This window comes from Odocoileus virginianus, chromosome 21, assembly GCF_023699985.2.
Source record: "Odocoileus virginianus isolate 20LAN1187 ecotype Illinois chromosome 21, Ovbor_1.2, whole genome shotgun sequence".
Lineage (NCBI taxonomy): Eukaryota > Metazoa > Chordata > Mammalia > Artiodactyla > Cervidae > Odocoileus > Odocoileus virginianus.
In genome coordinates, this window is record NC_069694.1 from 51,766,957 (window position 1) to 51,790,193 (window position 23,237).

The 23,237-nt window shown below is 36.8% G+C and overlaps 1 protein-coding gene across 1 annotated transcript in view; it reads right to left on the bottom strand.

Moving 5' to 3' along the window:
- Positions 1-493: 493 nt before the first annotated feature.
- Positions 494-23,237, bottom strand: part of LOC110134605 (bifunctional heparan sulfate N-deacetylase/N-sulfotransferase 4) — a 289,078-nt gene continuing 266,334 nt past the window's right edge. The window contains exons 9-14 of the mRNA XM_020889220.2: positions 21,578-21,701; positions 19,281-19,455; positions 12,922-13,092; positions 11,894-12,003; positions 7,814-7,916; positions 494-4,307 (exon numbers count right to left, since the gene is read on the bottom strand). Coding sequence (XP_020744879.1) covers positions 4,188-4,307; positions 7,814-7,916; positions 11,894-12,003; positions 12,922-13,092; positions 19,281-19,455; positions 21,578-21,701 — 803 coding nt within the window. The 3' untranslated portion in view covers positions 494-4,187. The remainder of the gene's footprint in view (positions 4,308-7,813; positions 7,917-11,893; positions 12,004-12,921; positions 13,093-19,280; positions 19,456-21,577; positions 21,702-23,237) is intronic.

Genomic DNA, 23,237 nt, shown 5'->3' on the forward strand with positions numbered 1-23,237 from the left:
GACAATGGCATAACTTCTTATTACCTAAGTCTGTTGTCATATTTCATTTTAGTTCGCCATGTTACTGACATGGGATCCCTGTGTCCTCAGGGTCTTATCTGAGGGAACAGCATTTATCTCTTCAATATAAAGCTATAGGTTTGGTGATAGTGGCAAGAATACTGTAGTGGGTAGCCATTACCTTCTTCAGGGGATCTTTCCATCCGGACCTGGATCTCCTGCATGCAGGAGGATTCCTTACCAGCTGAGTCACCAGGGAAGCCAGCTATAGAAAAATTTGAAGAGAGAGATATACAAGGGAGATATTCTACTAGATAAACGGAGGGAGAAGTAAGTAGGAGGAAAAGGATAAAGAGACCTTAATAGAATGGACTGAGATGGAAAACTTTTGCTCAGAATGCTTACAAAACAACAGCAGGGAGCCATGCAAAATGTATTTTGGATAATGATGGTGAAGAAAATTTCTCTCTTAACCAAATACAGCTAATTATATGTTTAAGATATATATGCTTTATTATTAAAGGGAGTAGAAAAACATACACTTGTTTGATGAAGGAAGAAAGAGTGGTTTGAATATTGTACATTATTTCCATAACAAACATGTTCCAGCATAACTACATTAGGCATTGTGGTTAGTTGTTTAAATATATTCTCATTTAATGTTTACAATGACCCAATAAGTAATACTCCATTGTCTCCATTTTACAGAAAAGAAAACTGTGACTCAGAGAAGTTCCACAAATTGTTTGAGGCCACACAACTTGCTCAAGGTAGGATTGGGATGTAAAACCCAGATACCGAAAATCCACTCTCCTAGCTTCCTGGTTACACTTGTTATATGTTTGGAATTCAGGGAGTGTGTATAGAGCAAAAAAAGCAAAAGGGAAAGAAAAAGATTTATCTGTTGATTAAAACTTTGGGCTTCAGAGGAGAAACTACATTACTTTAGTGGCCATACCAGCAACAGTATTTATTCTGAAGAAATGAGAACCAAAGACATGTTATGCATGTACTATTAATACATCAGTTATTTAACAATTTCAGTAAATGCAGAATTCTCTTTCTGCTTTTCCTGCCCACCTCATAGGCTCACACAAGAAAATATTCATTTGTATATATATATATATATATATATATACATACATCAATATCTATATATAGTAGACTATGTATGTATGTACTCATGGCCAAGCTGCGTTCCTATTGTTGAAGTTAAATCGTATATGCAAGACTGTTTGATTTCTTTCTTTTTGAAATTATTTACCACAATTGTTTTCAGGAAACCTCCATCAAGCAAATAGTTAATACGTTATCTAGCAACCAAAAACAGGCTTTTAAAATATCATTGGACTATAAATTGTTCACATAATTGAATCGACAGTCATGGTGAATAGGTTACTTTATGTCATATTAAAACCGTGAGACAGAAGAACGAAAACTCCATAAGGAACATGTGGATGGGTTTGTTGAAATTAAGGCAAATAAAATCTTTTATTGGCTGAAGAGCTTTTTTTCTCTTTTTTTAGAAAAAATATAGTGTAGAAGGAGTATATATTTTTCTCTCTAAATTCTCTCTTGTTGCTTAATTATTTTGAGGCCATTTGTTTTTTCATGAGATTTATAATTTGTAGAGACTGGCATTTGACAAGCACACATATTTTTATATGGATTTATATCAAATATTGTCCCTTGTCTTTATTAATGTAATCAATTATTATATTTGTAAATTAAGCAATTAGAATAAAGAAAAAGAAGGAACAAGGAGAAGATATTGGCTTGTTTAAAGGTTTTAGGAAGTTCTTTAAAATTTTAAAAAGTATGTCATTCAAAAGAAAGATAATTAATTTAGAATGTTAAAGAATTATGTATATTAAATCTTGAGTCAATAGTTCAATAGCCAGTGGGTGAAAATTGGGAAAACCAAGATATTCCTAAAACTAAAAGTTTTCAGATTTATTATAATCTTCTCATAGCCCAGAATCCCTCTAAGTAGTTCACTGTAAGAGATGAATTACATAATTAAATTAAAATTTGTTTTGTTGTCTATATTATTAGTCTTAGTAAGAAAAATGTACACACTGATTGAAATGAACCAGGGGAGAAGAGACTAGTTGAACTTGGAATTTGGGGGAATTTTGCTCCCAGCTCTGTGTACATAGGTGAATGATACTGTATATATTATTTGGAAAAATAAGAAAATGCTGAAAATTAGTTACATGGTAAAAAAATCTAGAGATAAGTTGGACTCCTAATTACATGAATTTTACCTGATATGAAAAGCATCTCATCTGATTTCTATAAATATCTATGGGGGAAAGGTTAATCTCTAGTTCACAAAAGAAAAAATTAGAATGCAAACTGGAGGAAATTAACAAAAAAGTTAGAGCTCTAAATACACGGTTGTTATGAGTTTAGTGTGCTTAATGGAATGCTATCAAGCACATGCTCACCTAAGTAACAGTAAGGTTGAGAAATTAAGCCTCACACCTAACAAAGAATCAACAAAAGCAACAGTTTGTGATTTGTATGCACAGAAAAAATCTTAACATTTTCTGAAAAATAGAGAGCCTTTAGATGCAGTGGGAAAACAAAAGAAAAACAAACAAAAATCTTAATAAAGTATAAATCCAAAGTTGAATTCTGAAATAACCTATGTAAAAATTATTGGTTCTCTTTAGGATTATATTTGAATTGTTTGCTTAAAACCACAAACAAACAAAAACAAAGATCTTTCCATTTCCTTTGAAGACATTGAATTATGTCAAGCATAATTTCTCAAAAATTATAGGGGAAAGGAATGTTATTTACAGCCTGTAGAAAAATTACTCTGGAGGAAGGATGAATTCATAGGTAATGTTCCAAATTTACTTTGATTTTCTGTTCTGCTCAGATTTTACCCTCATGTATCACTGAAAAGATTAACAAAGCTTTAACATATCTTCATTGACAAATGAGACAAAAATTCAACTAGCATGACAACAATTTCCAAATGGGAGAGTAACCTACAAGTCTAAGACAGGAAGAGTATCATTTCTACAGAAATTAATTTTTGGATGACATGACTGAGAAATAGGGTTTAATTTAGAGAATTTGTGGTGTTTAAAGAGGTAAATTTTAGATTACATTTCTTCTGTTAAATAGGCATTAGAAACATAATCTTCTGCATTAGTATATGCACTGGCATATATAAAAGTCCATGCTTTAAATGACTGACATCTACTACATAAAAGGCACAAGTTCCTCACTCTACCTGTAAACACATATTTGTATTTTCATTCCAGTCTTATTAATAAAGTTTTTTTGTTTTTCTTCTGGGGATAGTGAAAAAATTATATAAATACTACCTCATTATCAAAGTGGAAATACCTAGATTAATAGTATGGTAAGATTTTTACCCAAGGAAAGATGGCCTTACACACGGTAGTTAATATTATGTAAAGTATGCACTTTCACATTCATTGATCCCCCAAATCTCTGATAGATGGTGTTGGAGCCAGAATGCAAAATTCACCGAGAATGGCAGGTTGGCCAGATAAAATACTATTATGAGCTAATTGCAGATGGTATCCTCCTATAAGATCAAAACAGACCAAGCATGTGGGAGGTTACAACTTCACAACTTGGGCAAGTCAAGGACATTCCTAAAGAGAATTAACAGAGGAAAACGTGTGGGCTAAATAGAATAAATAATAACTGCTCAAAATAAGAATATAAGATTACACTGATAATTTCACAACAAATGCAAAATTGTTTTCAAATTAGCAAGGGAAAATGTACACCCTTAATTCTGATATTCGGTTACTACCAGCCTCATTTACAGACATCACAGTCTTTTCCTTAAAATTTCAACTTGTCACTTGCATATAATCAGGGTTCTCAGTAAAACATAGTTTCCAAAATGCTATGGTTAACAGAGGAACTGGGTTGTGTCATGATCCCCACACTGGAAGCTGGGTAGTGCCATAAAACCCCACACTATTTCCCAAAAGCTCACATAGGAATTATGCTAGTAATCGCCAATACGTGCATATCTAATCGTTTCCATTTTTATGAAAAAGATAGGAGATTTATTCACACGGTCCTCTATTGACAATCACAGGTGCAAGTAAAGGGATAAAAGATGGGGTTTCTTGTCTGTTTCACAGTAAAAGTCAGTATCTTGTGAGCCTTAGCTCTCCTCTGCAGGGCTATCTCACTTTCTGAAGCTCCTGTCTCAGCCAGGATGGCAGAGGCTGGCCCAGTCTGTGTAACAGTTTGGACAACTCCACATTATGATCTCGGTAGTAATTAGAGAGGAAGGTTCTAGACTGAAAGCAAAAGGAAGACAAAGGAAGTTATTAGTTCATTAAATGAGGTTGTGCAAATTTATTAAGAAATTCTACGGCACTGGGACTGAATATAAAACAGGCATTTCTTTCTATATTCCCATGGATGCCATTTATTTTTACCTTTAGGAAAGATTTGACAGAAGTAAAGTTGCAAAATAAAAATGGGTCCAGGAATAACTTATATATCTTATTTTTCCTAGAGCATTTGGAGAATTAGCTTTTTCGAATTTTTTAAACTGAAGTATAATTTGACTTACAATATTATATCAGTTTTGAGTATACAACATTGAGTCAATATTTTTATACATTAAATACTATCTGTCAGGGAGGAGGGCATGGCATCCCACTCAATATAAAGCACACTTATTTATTGAGGGACTGATGAAGAGGTTGATGAGAGGCATGTAATACTAAAGAAGAATGAGGTAAGTAGGGACCAGATGTGGCACAAAATCTACAGAAAAGAAACACCTCTGTTTATGAAATTGGTCATTTTCTGTAAAATTGGGTCACAATATCAAGATAATCAGTCAACATTATCATAAAAGCTGAATTTCATGATTAAACAAATAACTTGCCATGTTATAAAATGCTTTCTATATTTATTTAGTACCAAAACAGATTTTTTGAAAAAACCATTAAGCTTTTCTAATTCACAAATATTATAAGGTCTTATTATAAAGGTCTTTATAGTGATCTTTCCTGGGATTCTTACGTTCCTAACCAAGCTGGAGTGATTGGTAATTTTTAGATGAATGGCTGAAAAAAGGATTATAAAATATATCTGTAGTTTTAGTTTATTTTATTCCAAGAAGACAAAAAACTTGTAAATGGGTTTTTTTTTTTCCTCTGGATGTCACTTATCTCATATTAGAACCCATTTAACATAGTTCTGTGTCTTTTTGATAAAATAATAGAGGTGAATGTTTTTCCTGTGAAATATAGGCAGCCATTTCCATTTGGTCAAACTTACACCATCTCTCTTAAACCCTTCCCAATATTTTAGCACAAATTAGTTTCTTTCTTCCAAAAATTCCCTTAGCAACTTTTGTATACTGTGGAAATGGATTCAAGATAGCTACTTTTTTTGTACCATTCACTAGATTTTTCACTACATTTCTTCCCTTCAAGTGGATTGTGAACACTTCAAAGTCTGGATAAGATGTTTATAGAAGTAGTGGAGTCGTTACATTGATTTCTTGGTAGATCAACGTGATTTCTGAAGCCTTTTTGAAATTATTGGGTTCAAAGGTATAGTTTGAGGACCTTCTGGTTCTTCTATTTCCATAGTAACGCCTAATCACTTCCATCCTCCTTATGCCCGCACTGTCTTACGAGAGATAAATCATTATATCTGCTCAGTTGATTGCTAACTAGTTTCCCAATCCTTCTGTCTCCTCATACCATAACTTTTACTGATAGATTTTTCTCCCCTGCCTTTTTGCACTTTGATATTGTTTTATATATTTTATTATAAACAAGTGACCATAACTTATTTACTCTCCTATAATAAACCTAGGCTCATAACTATTTTATCCTGCATCCTATATGTGACATTTTGAATTATAAGAAATATATAGTTGGTCATTGACTCCATTCCTGGCAGAAGGCTCACTTGGAATTTCCTAAGTCAGATAGTGATAAAGGTATACTTTGTTAGGTTAATGAGGTGGCTTTTCGTTGTTATTGTTAAGTCACCCAGTCATGTTCAACTCTTTGTGACCACATGGACTGCAGCATGCCAGGCTTCCATGTCCCTCACCATCTCCTGAAGTTTGTCCAAGTTCAAGTCTATTGCATCGGTGATGCCGTCAAGTCATCTCATCCTCTGATACCTTCGTCTCCTTCTGTCCTCAATCTTTCCCCAGCATCAGGGACTTTTCCAATCAGTCACCTGTTTGCATCAGATGACAAAATACTGGAGTTTCAGCTTAAGCATCAGTCCTTCCAAGGAGTATTCAGGGCTGATTTCCCTGAAGACTGACTGGTTTGATCTTGTTGTCCAAGGGACCCTCAGGAGTCTTCTCCAGCATCACAGTTTGAAGGCATCAATTCTTCGGTGCTCTGCCTACTGTATGCCTCCAGTTCTCACAACCGTACCTGGCCACTGAGAAGACCATAGCCTTGACTATATGGACGTTTGTCGGCAGAGTAATGTCTCTGCTTTTCAACACGCTCTCTAGGTTTGTTATAGCTTTCCCGCCAAGAAGTAAATGTCTTCTGATTTCATGGCTGCAGTCACCATCTATGGTAATTTCAGAGCTCAAGAAGAGGAAATCTATCACTACTTCCACCTTTTCTCCCTCTGTTTGCCATAAAGTAAAGGTGCTGAATGCAATGATCTCAGTTTTTTTTTTTTAATATTTAGTTTTAAACCGGCTCTTTAACTCTCCTCCTTCACCCTCAAGAGGCTGTTTAGTTCCTCTTAATTTTCTGACATTAGAGTGGTATCACCTGGATATCTGAGGTGCTTGCTGTTTTTCCCTGTGGGACCTGACACTCTCTTTCTGTAGACAATGTCAGTATTTTGTTAAGTTGTGGAGACCCAGCTGGTGTCTGAGCCTTGCTTGGTGATATGGAAAAACCTCCCCATCACATGTTGTAACTGTTGATCAGAACAGTTTACTGTCCATGGCTCAACTCAGTACCATGCATGGTATAGGCACTGGATATACGTATTTAATATGTAACAATAATATTTATTTATTTTATACAAAATCCTTGTTTACTAGATTATTTGTTTGAGCCCTTTACACATTTGGAAAGAAGTTACTGTTCAGTATTTATATTTGAATTGCATCCCAACAGCATACAATTCCCATAAATATCTCCTAATCATCTTTATCTGTTGGTCTATCACTCTGCTAAATATATAAAACTTGATAGCAAAGAAAGACAAGAAAAAGGTATCAAATTCATTGTCTACTAATTTTGAAATAGTTGTATATACAGGGTTCTACTGTAGCAGGAAAGGATTAATTCTGACTCCATGTTGGAACTGTTCCTTTGACTTGCTTTCCATTGCTTTTGTCATTATAATCTTACATTATAAGATTCTCTGGCCTGCCTCAGAGAATCCTGCCCCTCTGCATGACTGTTAAACTGAAGTGCCTTTGTGTAGAACTCCGTCCACCTGTAGCTGGTAGGAAGAAATTAACACATCCCTCTGTAGGAAGAAATTAACACATCCCTCTGCCTGAGGCTTGCCATTCTAGGAAATGTTTGCAAGATTAACGGCCTTTTTACTTTGTTTCCTCACTTTCTCCCATCTCTGATCCATAAAAGAATCTGACATCCAGACCCAGATAAGATGGTCATTTTGAGATTGTTAGTCTGCCATCTTCTCTGTCAGTCAGCTTTTGGGATAAAGTCATATTCCTGGTCCCAACACCTCCTCGTTCAGATTCATTGGCCTATTGTGCTGCAAGCAGAGCATGCTTGGTCTCAACACTACGAGAGAATTTCAAAGATAAGGAAAATATTACCTCTGGATCCATGGGTGGATACCTTCGACCTTTGCTTTTGCCAAGGCATTTGGTCTTTCCTCCTTCCAGTAGTTGACACCAAAAGCCCTTTTGGGGATCAAAACTACAAACGATCAAAGATATAAATGAATATAAAGATATAATGATTATAAATTATATACAGAATTTTGAGAGAAACTCACCAACTGTGCAATGGAAATGCACTTTTATATACTCATTGCTTTGATTTAATTTAACTCGTCTATAAATATTCATTGAATCAATTTGAGAGAATTTAATTGAAATTAAATAAACTATATGTTATATATTTTTTAATATTTCTAATGTAATGAAAAAGGACATATGGATATTTAGTCTTTTCTTATGATGAAATTATTGGGTTTTTATATCTTACCTATTCATCCATAAAAGATTAAGGATGAATCAACAAAACTACAATCATATATACTGGATTTTATATTTATTTTCTTATTTATGTGATTTCCCTGTAAAATATATTAGCAAATTTCTTTGAAATCATTCAATAGTATATATTAAGGTGACAATATAATGTAAATATATTTCTTTGAATATAACATGAATTTTAAAGCTTCTAAGAAAAATACTAATTTTTTTTAACAGTTCAAAACATTTACACTTTTCAAGGATGAAATTAAAAGGCTAAAGATATAATTCACTATATTTTTCCAGAGAAAATAAGACACGGGTTATACAAATGGTGTGGAGAAGGCAATGGCACCCCACTCCAGGACTCTTGCCTGGGAAATCCCATGGACGGAGGAGCCTGGTAGGCTGCAGTCCATGGGGTCGCTAAGAGTTGGACACAACTGAGCGACTTCACTTTCACTTTTCACTTTCATGCACTGGAGAAGAAATGGCAAACCCCTCCAGTGTTCTTGCCTGGAGAATCCCAGGGACAGGGGAGCCTGGTGTGCTGCTGTCTATGGGGTCGCACAGAGTCGGACACGACTGATGTGACTTAGCAGCAGCAGCATACAAATGGTGAGTAGAACATTAGACAACCCTTCATTTCTTTTGTTGAAGGTGAATGATTCTATTGGTTCATTCATATCTCGATACTCATAAAAAAAATTCTAACATTGTTTTGCGTCCTTGGCTGCACAAAGTTACAAAAGAAAGAATGTGTAACCTAATTATTTGTTTAAACTCAGATATGTAAGAATTTTTGTTCAGGACTAACAAGATAGGAAAAAGGAAAGAATAAACCAAATAGGAAGGGAAATTTTAAATTTACTGCTAAGGGAATTGCTGCATGCATAAAACATCGAAAAGGTTTGCATTTTTGTTGCTCAGCAGATGTTTTAGAAGGATGAAGCATAATTGACTAGGATGTAAAGTTAATTAGTTGCAGAATATTTTGTTGCCCTGGGCCCATTCCTATAATACCGATGCACCTGCAATTTGCTTCTGCACATATGTGAACTCATTTAGGGGGAGAGGGGAATTTTCTTCACAGTTCCCTGCCCAATCTATTATTAGAGACCTGATCCACACAGGCCAGGTTGTCCTAGTACAGGTTATCAATTAAAATTAAATACATCACTGGGTAAATGGATAAAAGGAAGACAGAGTCATTTCCAACCTGGACATTTCCAATCTGCATCTTGCCTATCATAGGCCTTTCTTTGGTTTTCATTAATTTCCCAAGAGGAAAAACAATTTGGCATGCTGTGCAAAATGAGATGGGGGAGGCGGCATAACGGTGCCCCTAAACAGCATCTCTGCCTCAGGATGAGAATGTTTAACTGCATTAAGGTAAAATACAGCTTTGGCAACCAAGCCAAGATATTTACACACACAGAGCATCTCCTCTGCTCTCGGGTGAGCAGAGGTCTCAGGACGGGCTCCTGTCTCTCTCACTCTCCAAACAGCTGTTATGAGGCAGAGCTTAATATGATCTGAGGAAGGAGAGCCATCTAGACTATTGAAAGCCATTCTTTCAGATAAGGCTGTTAAAACCTTGAGTCCACATTATTTTGCTGTCCTGGTATCATTTATTGCATTGACAATGTTATAAACACGAAGTCTAACAAAGGGCATTTATTCCTGCTAAGTTATATCAATTCCTTGTTTTATGGTTTGGTTTTAGTAGGCATGAAATTATGAAATTAAGATGCAAAGGCTTCTTCAAATAACTGTTAGATAACTTTGAGGACATGAGTTGGTTGCCACAAGAGTTCTTTTATTACACTGAACATCACTGTAGTTATTAATTTTTGTGATGTGTGAGACATATTAAAAACCATATATTCTGTACTCGTTTGTAATCTCTTCTTTAAAAGTATGATTTTACAGGTTTATTGAACCATAAGGAACTATTTGTAGTAAACAGGCTAAAATCATGCCCTGAACTACTGCAGGGAGTAAGGGGAGGCCGTGCTGACATCAGTGACTCTTCATGTAAATGTATTAGAGGACGCTCTGTCTACTTAATCAACAGGGGCCATGCCGTGTGTTACTTCCATGTGTAGGTAAAAACTTTATTAGACGTGTTTTAGTGGATAAGGAAAAACCCAATCTTATTACTGCCTTCCCTGCCCTTCCATTACCCTCTCTAATTGTCTAATTGCTGATTCTAATCTGCTGTGAACTGGGAAATTATGTAATCAGGCTTGTTAAAATTTTGCCTAAAACGTAATAGGCTTTATATCAGGCCTCATGAAAGAGTCAAGTACATGACCTTTTAAATGTATATTTTGACAGCTTGGAGCTTTTGCTTTTGTTTGTTATTTTGCCTCTTTCCTTCTTTATTCCATTTTTAATTGCCCAAAGTACCTGATTTCATTTCCCAAGCTGACTGCAACCATAACCCCCTCCCCACCTCCATTCTCCTCTGCAGGATGCCCTTGCCGCTCCCCAGCAAGAGGAGGAGGCTCCTTTCCCTCCCTGGGGTTCGGACTGGCTCTGGAGACTTGCTTGAGATCAACAGAATATGGTGTAAGTGATGCTGCATGACTTGCAAGACTAGGTCAGAGAAGGCCTTGAACCGTGTTCCCTCCACATCTCATTCCCTCTCAGAACACACAGTCACTACCAGGGGGTAGGAGTGGTAAAGAACCTGCCTGCCAATGCAGGGGACCTCAGAGACTCAGATTCAATCCCAGAGGCCCTAAGATCCCCCGGAGGAGAGCATGGCAGCCCACTCCAGTATTCTTGCCTGGAGAATCCCACGGACAGAGGAGCCTGGTGGGCTATGTCCATGGGGTTCCAAAGAGCTGGACATGACTGAAGTGACTTGGGATGCTCACTGCAAGAAAGCCACCCAGAGAGATTTCTTCCCATTGAGCTCAGCTTTGAGCCATCCAGTCTAAGAGCCAAAGATGTGAGTGAAGAAGCCTCCAGAAAACTCCAGTCTCCAGCCATTCAAGTCATACCTAGATATTCATGTCTTCCCAGATACGGTCCCAGCTATTTTGAGCAGAGACAAGTTTTCTTGGCTATGTTCTGTCTAAGTTCCCAGCCCACAGGATCCATGAACATACTAAAATGGCTACGGTTACATGCTGGTAGGTTTTGGGAGGTTTACTGTACAATACCAGACCACTGCAATGTTATACATGATTGTAGTTGGTTATACACAATGTAATAAATACAGAGTAAACATGAATGTATCCCTTTCCCAGTTCTGACTGAAATACTACTCATTTTCACAGGGCTATCTGTGGCCATCAACATTTTATTTCTAATGTGCAAATTAGCTGGGGATAAAGATCATCTGTTTCACCTCTGTAACCTCCATTCCTAGGACACTTTCTGCACAGAGTAGGCATGTAAAACATTCACATAAACTTGTGTTGGGAAAGAGCTCACAAAAAGGGAAATTTGTGATATATAAAATGGCCATAAGGTGTTCTATAGGCATATTCTTATGCCGGTAAAATATCCTTATTCGAAAGGGACGTACTACATGAATAATGGGGACATTCCTTTGACTGCTTTTGAGAAGCATAATGATGTATAAATTCAAGGCTAGTATTAATGATGCTATATACACACCTACCAGTGATAATTTATGATGGCAAATAATGGAAATGAAATCAAGCATGAGAACAGACTCACGTTAGCGCTTCAGAGTAATTATAATGAGGTGTAACTCCCAGAAACTTCTGGACTTCATCCATCACAGTAGCTGGGTCAGATCTCAGCTGCTGTCCATCAATAATTAGCAACTGTAGAGTCAAAAATAGTCACTCTATGAAGAACAAAGCTATATTAGGTAGACTGCGCTGCCTCCCTTGACCTGGTAGGATGTTAATCAATTAGATCAGTGTGAATAGAAAGAAAATATTCACTCTTTAGCATACATATGCATATTTACTATTCTGATGTCCTTCCAAATAAAACAACAAAGTTTGCCAAAGGCATTATTCATAACTCTTAACTAACGTGATTGTAAATCAGAAACAGACATTGACACTTTCTTGATTCAGTAGTGAAGTAGAAACATGATTTTCCATCTGTTTTGTAAGCAGGTAATTATCCAACCTATGAAATACCATGAGTTAATCTTGGAGTGAAGGGCTTAGAAATAATGGGCATACAGATGTAAATTACCCATCTATTATCCTTACAAACCACGACAGAGAACGCAGGTTTTGGTTGTGAGCCAAACTGGAATGAAGAAGATAAAGGATGTGGACACTTTGCTCAAATCCTTATTTCCTGTTCTATCCCAGGTTCTCTCCCATGGTTCTATCCCAGAGCTTTTACAGTACTTCCCATTTTGACAGTCTAATCCATGACCTTCTTTTCTCGTAAGAGTTCCACGGGATAGGTGATGCACGGGTATTTGCACATGGTGTTCAATAAATGTTCCATTTAACTGGCGGTTCTGCTATTGGTTACTCTCGAGGAAGCATGTGAAGCCTCCTGTGTGAGGACAAGATCCCAAGTACGTGTTTCATAGTCACTTAATATCGCAATACTACCACTGCCGTTAGGAGTGTAAGAATCCACACTTCTTCCTGAGGTCTGATCATCTCTGATAACAAAGTGCTCTCTGTGGCAGTGTTCATTTATATTTTCTGTGTGCCCGTGCAACACTATCATGATACAATAAACAGAAGAAATTCATTTCAGGACATTACCTGAGAAGTAGCAAAGTAAGTGAGCCATCTTTCTATGTGGACTGCATACCATCCAGGTATTAGACATCTCCTCTGCAAAGTTTTCAGGTCAGATGGGGCCCAATGTCCTGTTGTGATAACTTCATAGAAATTAAACCTCAGGGCAGCTGGATCTTCATGTGATCTTTGGTGCTTTAACAAGAAAGTCAGTTGTAAAATCAATCTTCTTTATGCCTGCAAACGTATGTGTGCCTGAATGTGTTTGATGTGTGGATGACTGTGTATGTCTTTTATTCCAAAAAAGTAATGAAAAATGATTACTTAATTTTAGAATGAGAAACAAGGTGAAACGTACATGCTATATTGGAACCTAGGCATTGGCATAAGCCTTCTATACATATCAAGTGACATTCACATAAGCCTGTGACTGTCTTCACATATAAAATATTTAGATGCAAGACAAGAGACAGAGTACAAGGATTTTCTCCATGGATCTGATTAGAAGTGAAAAGATGTCAGGGCCCAGATGAATCAAGCCTGATGAAAAGAGATTTCAACTGGCGGGGGTTGGCCGCCACATTACTGTGCTCTTATTTCATTGCGGCCGCTCCGGCAAGTTCTGACAATTCCCCAATATCCCCGTGTGGCAGGTGCCACGTCTACAGAGAAGGCAGGTGTCTATAACGCTTGTTTAGTGTCACATTCATGTTGATGTTGCCCCAGGCACTATGCTTTTTCCCTCCCAAAGGCTTCTACCTAACTCTTCTAAATCCTAAATATGAATTCACTATGCTGCTTTTTAGTTCCAAATCCTCTGAGTCCTTCACATCCGACGATCACTGGTCAAGTTCAAAAGCCCAACACAAGTCAATATAATTTCATAAGCATTTATCAAGATCCTTGCCAGAACAAAGACTTTCTACAGATTATAGAGATAAAGAGATATAGGTAAGACAAAACGCTATCTTCAAAGAAATAAAAACCTTATATGGAAAGCAATACATTAACAGATTGTGATAAAGTCATATCTATGATAGAGGTATAAGTTATTTGTTGTGATAGCCAGACCAATAAATGATCAGTTCTGAATGAAATATGAAGGTATTTTTTTAAAGATTGAAGCTTTTGAGCTAAAATGTAGTGAGATTTTGATAAACAGAAAAAACTAAATGTGGAAACAGGAGAACTTTAAATCTAAGTGAAGATGAATGAGGTGTGTGGGAATGGACAAACTGCTTTTGCAAGATATCTCAAAGTGAACTTAAAGAAAATTTACTATAGGATGAGTTTGGAAGTATATTACAGCCTGATAGAATTATGTAATAGCAGGCCCTATATATGTTAGAAATAAAAACTACTAAGAAAGCAAAGATGATTAACTGGTGGATGGTTAAAGAGTAACTAGTGAGTGGTAGTGGGAAAGGAAACGGCAACCCACTCCAGTGTTCTTGCCTGGAGAATCCCAGGGACAGCGGAGCCTGGTGGGCTGCCGTCCATGGGGTCGCACAGAGTCAGACACGACTGAAGCGACTTAGCAGCAGCAACAGCAATGAGTGGTAGATCGGTAGAAATACAACTTTTGAACCTCTCTCATAATTGTATATTTATTGACCTTCTCTGTAAATGCTACATACACAGAGACTACATAATATATTTACTTAATATAAGATGTAGAAACAACAAAATTTGAATAAATATAAATATACTCTGTGCATTATTAATACAGTAATGCTAACATTTTTACTTCACACTGTGATAATATGGAATTGTACTTATTCTGCTTTATATTGACTTACACCAGTCTAGCATCAACTTTTTTTATATTCATGCAACAAAAAAGATTAGCATAAAAATATGACCTGAAGTCACAAAGGAACTGGAAAAAATAGCACTGCAGGTCCTCTGTGAGGCCCATTATAAAAATGTGTGGTAGAAATTATAGTGGCAGGTGATGTTTGTAGGAGTTTCTGAATTATACCTGTCGAGCTTCAGACTTATGGTAGTTACTGAAGAGGGGGACTGGCTAAGTAATAGGTTGCATTATTTTGAAATGTACAGTGGTCTGGGAACCCTACTCTTAGCAATATAGCAGCAAAAAGTATTATCAGAAAAAAATTATTCCTTTCAAATGTGTATGTTCAAAGAATTTACTTGAAAAAGGAGGCATAGATTCTCTCTTTTTAGAAAATGGTTGAATCCATATGGAAAAAAAAGATTCGTATAAATGTGCTCTGAGTAGTGATCGTGATTTCTGCCAGGGAAATGTGCAATACTTTGCCCCAGGTACTCACATTCAAAACATTTCATTAAGGCTTAACATCTCAGTATTTTTGGCACAATTAAAAAAAATTATCTTGATTTGCAACATGAATTTTGATAAAGTGAGAAAGACATTTTTCTATCTGGAGGGAGTCACTGACTCATGGATTCTACTAATAATTTCTGGATTTTTCTCCCAAGACAAGTGTTCCACTTCAGTCCCCAAACTCTTGCAATCTCAGTTTGCAGAACCATATTTTTCTACCCCTTGCTATTTGTTCTCAGCAACATATGTTTATTAAAGAAATTTTGAGAAGCCAAGAAAAAAAAAGGAAAAAGAAAAATTACATGCTATTTAAAAATGTCATTACATGTTTTCTTTTAATCTTCTTTATTTTGGCATTAATTTATGTATACTCTCATATTCATTGGTTTTTAGTACATATAGATTGTTATCACCATACACTCAAAAGCATCTACTTCAACTAGGTGTTCATTGCAGTAGCCAATTTTACATTTCTCTGGTCAAATTTATCTTACCCCCGGACCAAGGTTTCACACCTCTCTTTTTGCTCCTCAAAGTATTGCTTTCCAAATTATCCCTCTCTTTTTCCTAGGTTAATTCATTCTCAACTTTCTAAAATAAAAGAGACAATCATAGTCACTTTAATTTCTCTATCCCAGACCTCCAAATTTACCAGCATGTACATTTATACACTTTTCCTCACTTAAGTTTCAGTGCAGGGTTTCTTAATAGATACCCACTGATAGAATTCAGAGGACCTAAGAACTTGGATCTGTAATAAAAAAAAAGAAGAAGAAAGAAGATGCTTCTTTATTTTTAGTAACATTTAAATAAAATTTAGTAGTTATTGTATCTGTGATTTTACCACCAATAAGAATCAATTCTTTTGCATCACATTATAGGTCTTTCAGTTCTATCAAAAGTTGTTTATGCTCATCACTGCTTCAAACAGTAGTATTATCCCCAACATTAGATCTTGCCATTTAATGATCTGTTACTTTTAAAAGTAGCAAATTTGATAATTATACTTTTGATACGTCAGTATATACTGATTTGATAATTATACTTTTATGCAGTTGTTCCCTTTGTAATATTATATAGTTTAATGACTTGAAAATACGTTTCTGAAATAGGGCACATAGACTCATCTGACAGCCAGAAGACCCAGCACAAGAAAAGTGAGACTCTGGAAATGGAGAGCTGCCTCCCATCTAAGTTGTTTCCTGCCTTTGTGACTCAGTCAGTAAAGAACCTGCTTTCAGTTTGGGAGACCTGGGTCTGATCCCTGGGTTGGGAAGATGCCCTGGAGAAGGGAAAGGCTACCCATGCCAGTATTCTGGCCTGGAGAGCTCCATGGACTGTGGGCCACAAAGAGTGGGACACCACTGAGCGACTTTTTTCACGTCACTTCACCCTTGTGATAGGAAGTTCTGGTCCTCCCAGCGTTGATTTCCCATTTTCCTCTGAGGGGCCTTTAACAGCCCTCTTCCTTTGAAAGTTTCTCATTATTATTCAAATCACCACCACACAAAACTGTTCCTTGACCCACCCAGACTGCTGTATATGGATCCTTGTTTGTTAAAGGTTTTACTTCCTCTCCTGTCTTTCGACTGAGAGAATAATCAGGCCTTATTTTGCCTGATTATCTGATTTCTTAGCAGCTGTTGGATCCTTCATTTGGCTGTGGTCTTTTCCTGGTATTTGGTGTCATGACATTGCTGGGCTTTTTCTTCTACTCCTCTCTGGTGCCTCATTCTGTTCTATACTTTTCTCCTCTGAACATCTTCCTCAGATGATTTCACCATTTTTTTGTGGCGTTTGGCCTCTCAGTCGCAAATTTCCATCTCCTGCTCAGACCTCTCCCCAGAGTGTCAGTGACCTCTACTATTGCTTTTGGTGTGACAGTGATTCCGTGACCTCCTGACCTCCATCTATGTCACATCTTTAGCCCTCCCCACCCCCACACAATGCCTGTATCCTTTTTCAGTACTTTTTCATGGGAATACATGGTTATCATCTAGCTGCCTGGACTGGAAATTCGAGTTATTCTTGACACTGTTTTATAACCAGGTTCTATCGATTTCAATCCCTAAAGATTTCTTGATACTTTATGCCTCACCTAGTTTCTACTTCCTATTTTTGTCCTTGTCACCACCATTTCTCAGCAGGACTAGTACTACAGCCTCTAATTCATTTCTCTGAGTGGTCATTTCTTCCACTCCAATCCATTCTTCAAAGATCAGGAAGTATCATATTTTCTAAAAGAAATTCTGGTAGGTACACACTGGCTTAACACTTTTAAAAGGCCTTTGATCACTCAGGGCTTCCCTGATAGCTCAGTTGGTAAAGAATCCACCTGCAATGCAGGAGACCCAGGTTGGATTCCTGGGTTTTCCCGGGTCAGGAAGATCCACTGGAGAAGGGATAGGCTACCCACTCCAGTATTCTTGGGCTTCCCTCGTGCCTCAGTTGGTAAAGAATCTGTCTGCAATGTGAAAGACCTGGGTTCAATCCCTGGGTTGGGAAGATCCCCTGGAGAAGGGAATGGCTACCCACTCCAGTATTCTGGCCTGGAGAATTCCACGGACTTATATAGTCCATGGTGGAGTGACTTTCACGTTCACTTCACTTTGATTGCTCAGGGAATGGTGGCCACTTGATCTCCCACTTGGCTTCCAACTCCCATGTGCCTCTCAGGCTCATCTCCTGTAGATCTCCTCCTTGGCTTTGCTCTCTAATCACATGGATGTTTTTTGGTTCTTTAGTTGTGCTGTGGTTCTGTGCACCCAGTGGATGACACATGGTTTCTCTCTCATCATCCCCTCTGCCTCACTCAGTTAATACCTACTTGGCCTTCAGTTTTAAGTCTATAGTTTATTTCTCCAGAGAGTGCTCTTTATAGCATCTTCCATGCTTCCTCACAGTGCTTTCAAAATTTCTAATTATATATATATATATACTTATTGGATAAATATCTATTTATATATTAGGATTTCCCTGTAACTCAGACAGTTAAGAATCTGCCTGTAATGCAGGAGACCTGGGTTCGATCCCTGGGTTGAAAAGATCCTCTGGAGAAGGGAATAGCAACCTGATTCCACTATTCTTGCCTGGAGAATCCCATGGACAGAGGAGCCCAGCAGGCTACAGTCCATGGGGTCTCAAAGAGTCAGACATGACTTGTCGACTAAAGCTACTATTCACATATTAGAATGAACACAATGTTTTAATTATCATTCTATGGATTAAAACTGGCATTAAATGCTGAAGAAGACTCCATTTTGGTGTGACACAGTTCTATACTGTTGGATATTTACTTTTCCTTTTGTTATTATTGTTACAATTAATACCTTGATGAATGAAAAAGGATACATATTTTTAATCCTTTTGAGGTTTTCTTATGGGTGCTTCCAGAAGAGGAATCGTACCACAAAAGTATCTTTACAAACTGTTTGATAACTGTCATCAGTTTTCAGAAAATATCTCCATATATATCCTTCTGTTGGAATGCTTGAGCACCTTTATTATGACACCTCTGTCAGCAGAGAGAATAAGGATGACAGGATGCTAGGATGATATTTATGAGTACCATTTTGATTTTATATTTTAATGATCAATAATTGGGTTGTCCATTTTTACACAAAAATTGTTGTGCAGTTGGATTTGTGTGTGTGTGTATGTAAATTATATATCTATGTCTTTTGCTCATTTGCTCATTTTTCTATTTATTTTTAGGAATTTGCAGGAATTTTTTTTTTTTTTTTTTTTTACAAATTAAGGGAACTAAACCCTTTGCCAGGTATTGCTAAAGATGGTCTACTTAGATACTTAAGTTTGTTAATTATGACAGACCAACATTTTACATGTTTATATGGTTCAACCTCTTAACATTTTGATTTTTTTCTATTATGCTTGAAATTCCTTGCCCAAATTGATATGAATTAGATATTAGCTCTTATTTCTCATAGTTTTTGCTTGTTTGTATAGCTCTTTTAACATTTTACTGTTAAACACATCTGGACTTTAGTAATTCACCATTACTTACATTCAAGTTATGACCAAATGCTTTTAACGATATTTTTTTATTGCTTCGTACCTGGTACCAAGAATATGCCCTATCCGAAGGGTCAACGAGGATGGTGATGATCTTGGCTTTGGGGACCAGAGATGCAGCTCGTTTGGGAGCCTCTTCTGAATGGAAGTAATTAGCACTTTTTTCAAATAGAAAGTCACTTGTAATATTGGATGGAGTAGGAAAAAAGTCCATATACCTGAAGGCAGAGAAAGACAATCAATTAATTTGAGGTCTAATTGTTTCCTGCCATACTATGGATAGGAAATTATTTAAACATTTTTACATTCATTTATATAAATTTGTAATTATTAATGCTATAATAGCTAAAATAGAGACTATTCTGTACACTCTCAAAGTGAAAACAATCCCAGGTTTTACTGTTCTAATGGGCTATTTAGGGCAGGCGAAAGAGTGAGATGAAATGGGTAGGTTGCTAAGGAACGGAGGGAAAATTCTTTAGATTTGGGTTGATGTTCTGTGCTATTGAAAGCCAAATCTAAAAAAATTAAGTTTATCCTTGGCAAACAGCAAATTACACCATATTGCCTAGTAAATATTTTAAAATAGTAAATTTATGTTTGCACACTTGAATGCTAAATTCTTAAATTGAGATTAAAGTGCACAAAAGAGGAAAATGTGTAAGTCAGAATAGCTATAAAATACTAAACAGGTTAGGGCATAGTTGCTTTCCTCCTTTTTAACTTCTGCATAATTTGTAGTGTGTATAGTAATGTGAACACATTATAGTCTATCTAGAGTAATTAAGGAGATATTTCCTGCCGGTTGATCCTGTGGAGCCTCGGCAGGTTCACCCCTCCATATGCTGTCGGAACATTCCTCTGCGTGTAGATTATAGAATCAATATGTTCAGAGGTTAATTCAGTGCAAGGCATTAATTATGTGTGTAACCCTCCTTATAGCTCACCACTTCTCTAACCCTCAAATGTTCTAGAAATAAATAATGAGAACAATTAAGAATTCATATGAGATACTTATTTTCCTCTTTGACATTTGTTATTATGTTTCCCAAATGTGAAGTGGTGAAAAGTCTCATCTATATTCCTTCTTAACAATTTGCATTCCATTTGAGCTCACAGATAGAAAATTGCTGCTCTGCTTTCAGTAACTTGCATGCAATTTCTAAATTCATTTAGTCTTTTTAAATAAGACAGAATAGTGCTATCCTAGGTGCAGAGTGGACATGTCAATACTCATCATAGGAACTCAAATCTGCTCACTGCCATCGCCTCGGCCCCACTCTCATCCTAGTTGCGTCCTAAAAGAATGAGCTTTTCATAAGGACAGACTCACATGTGATGTTGACATAACACTACATGCTATGTGTGTGTGTGCTAAGCTGTTTAGTTGTGCCCAACTCTTTGTGACACTTTGGACTGTGGCCTACCAGGCTCCTCTGTCCATGGAATTTTTCAGGCAAGAATACTGGAGTGGGTTGCCATGCCCTCCTCCAGGGGATTGTCTTGACCCAAGGATCCAACCCACATCTCCTTGGTCTCTGCATTGCAGGCGGATTCTTTCCCACTGAGCCACAGTACATGCTACCCAGGTATGCAGTGAGGGGAGTTTACCTCAGGGGGAATTTGCCTTATATACTTGGGATTTGGAAATCAGGGCCATATTTTCCTTAGAAAATTGGGACATGGCTAGAAAAAAAAAACCAGAGTGAACATCAGTTACAGTATCAGGTTTATTCTGTTTTAGTTTAGGGGTAATATTGTGATTTTAAAATTTTCATAATTTATTAAATACAAAGTAATTTTCCTCTTATGTACTTGTGTGACTAGCATTAATATGGCTTTAGAAATGCTCTGGTATTTGCATGACAAATATCAGCTTAGATTACAATACATTTACCATCTATGTGTTTAATGAAGATACAAGTCACAGAGTATAAAATAAAACAACCTATTGATTTATTTGTTTTCTCAGGCATCATTGTGAAGACAAATTATGTATTCAGTAAAAAAGATTCTAGACTCAGTGAAATAATAATATGCTTCAGGAGAATTTTAAATATCCTTATGAATAATTCTGATGAAAATATTCCATAATCTTCTTTATTCAATCATATTAATTTACCAGAAAAATATTATCATTATTGCACTGTCCAAATCAAATTATAGGCAACACTGATTAAACATACCATCATTATAAATTAATTTCTAATTCACTATGGTAGAATTGAACATAACAACTTTATTCCGTAATTATGTAGATGCCTTGCATACACCTATAATTGCTCATCTGTGAATGAGCATGTGCTAATAATGGGTTTTGTTTTTTGTTATTTCTCTTACCAGTCAATTCCCTTGTGGTAGTTGTTTCCATTAAAGAATTGGACTTCTTCAAATGTTTTGGGACTGGGGAGATTGCTGATGATGGAAGGGTGCATAAGAAGAAATAAATAAAGTGCTGTTGTTCCTATTATAAAAAAAAAGAGAGACCAAAGGTTACATAGCAATAAAAGACAAGCCAAATACTTTATTATTATTATGGGTGGAGGCACGTGGAGTAGCACGTGTGATTTTAATTTCCTCAACAAGGGATTGCATCCAGGCCCCCTTGCACTGCAAGTACAGAGGGGTGACAACTGGACAACCAGGGAAGTCCTAAGACAAATATTTAGCAAAATTTTTGCTCAAAAAGTAATATGCAAGACCAAATCATTCCAGTGTCAGCATGATTTCCTAAAAATCAGTTAAGTGCATTTCATGTGGCAATGATTTGTGTTCTTATATTAGTCTTCATGATTCTATTGACTGAAACACTTCATTTAATCTGAGTACATAGTCAAAGTCAAGCAGGTTGATACAGCTAGGGGAGAAATTCAGAAACTAGGTGATTAGGTTTCCCTCCTGAAGTCAGATGAGTGGCCAAAGTATCAAGGACATCCAGCACAGTGCTTGAACCTCAATTAATACTATGTTCAAATCAATTAATCAAACTATTCAACAGATGTTGACCAGTGCAACTCTGAACAAGTCACTGTAGTAATGATTGGTGATAACTCTTGATAATAAAAACGTATTTGCTGGCCTCAGTAGACTTTAAGTGTATTTGTGGATTTGAGTCATGTAAACAGGTGAGGGAGGTCCCGTGATGAGAGAAGAGTAGAGTGCTTTTCCAATATATGAGAAAATGGGGAATTTAGACTTGGGCAGTCAGGGAAGGCTTCCAGGAGGAAGCATTTTCTAAGATTGTAGCTTAAAAATTGTAAGTATTTCCAGTAAGGCTGAAAGAGGGGTGCAAGATTGTGGAAGACAGCCAGTTGACTGTCCTACCCTGACAAGCCTGATAATGAGGCACGAGGCTGGACAGACTGGCTGACATCAACCACTGAGTGGGTGATATCACAGAAGGCGCGAATGTCACATCTAAACCTAGGTGAAGGCAGAAATTGAGGGCCATAGCAGGAAGGACCGTGAAATGACTGGCTCTCATAAATCAAAACTTCCCTTGTGGAAAAGGTTATTTCTTTTTGTAACATGGTGCACTCAGGAGACTTTGTTAGATTTCCCAACCCTAGGAGAGCGTGGAATGAACTGCACAGGTGGACTGGCAGAACAATAATGATAGCAGCTGGGGATCTGGAAGCAGAGATCACAGAGAATCGTGTAGATAAAGAAAGTTACAATAGGTCTTAAGTCACCTAAGGAATCCAGAATGGTGGCTCCTAGTGAAATGGGAGGGCAAAACTTAATAAATGCCCTTAAGGAGATTTCACTTTTATAGCATATAAAATACCATCATCCAATTTCTTTGACTTGTTTGTTCATCTTGGGAAAGCTCAAACCAGCTAAAAGCTTTATCATTTCCACACTGGTAGGTCAATATGAAAATCTAAAGGTATAAGTTATTGTCTTTATGAATACAACCAGCAAAGAGAAAAACTAGATTTATACTTACTAACCTGTAGTGTTCTAGTAGAACTAAGAAGTAGTAATATTCAATGACAAA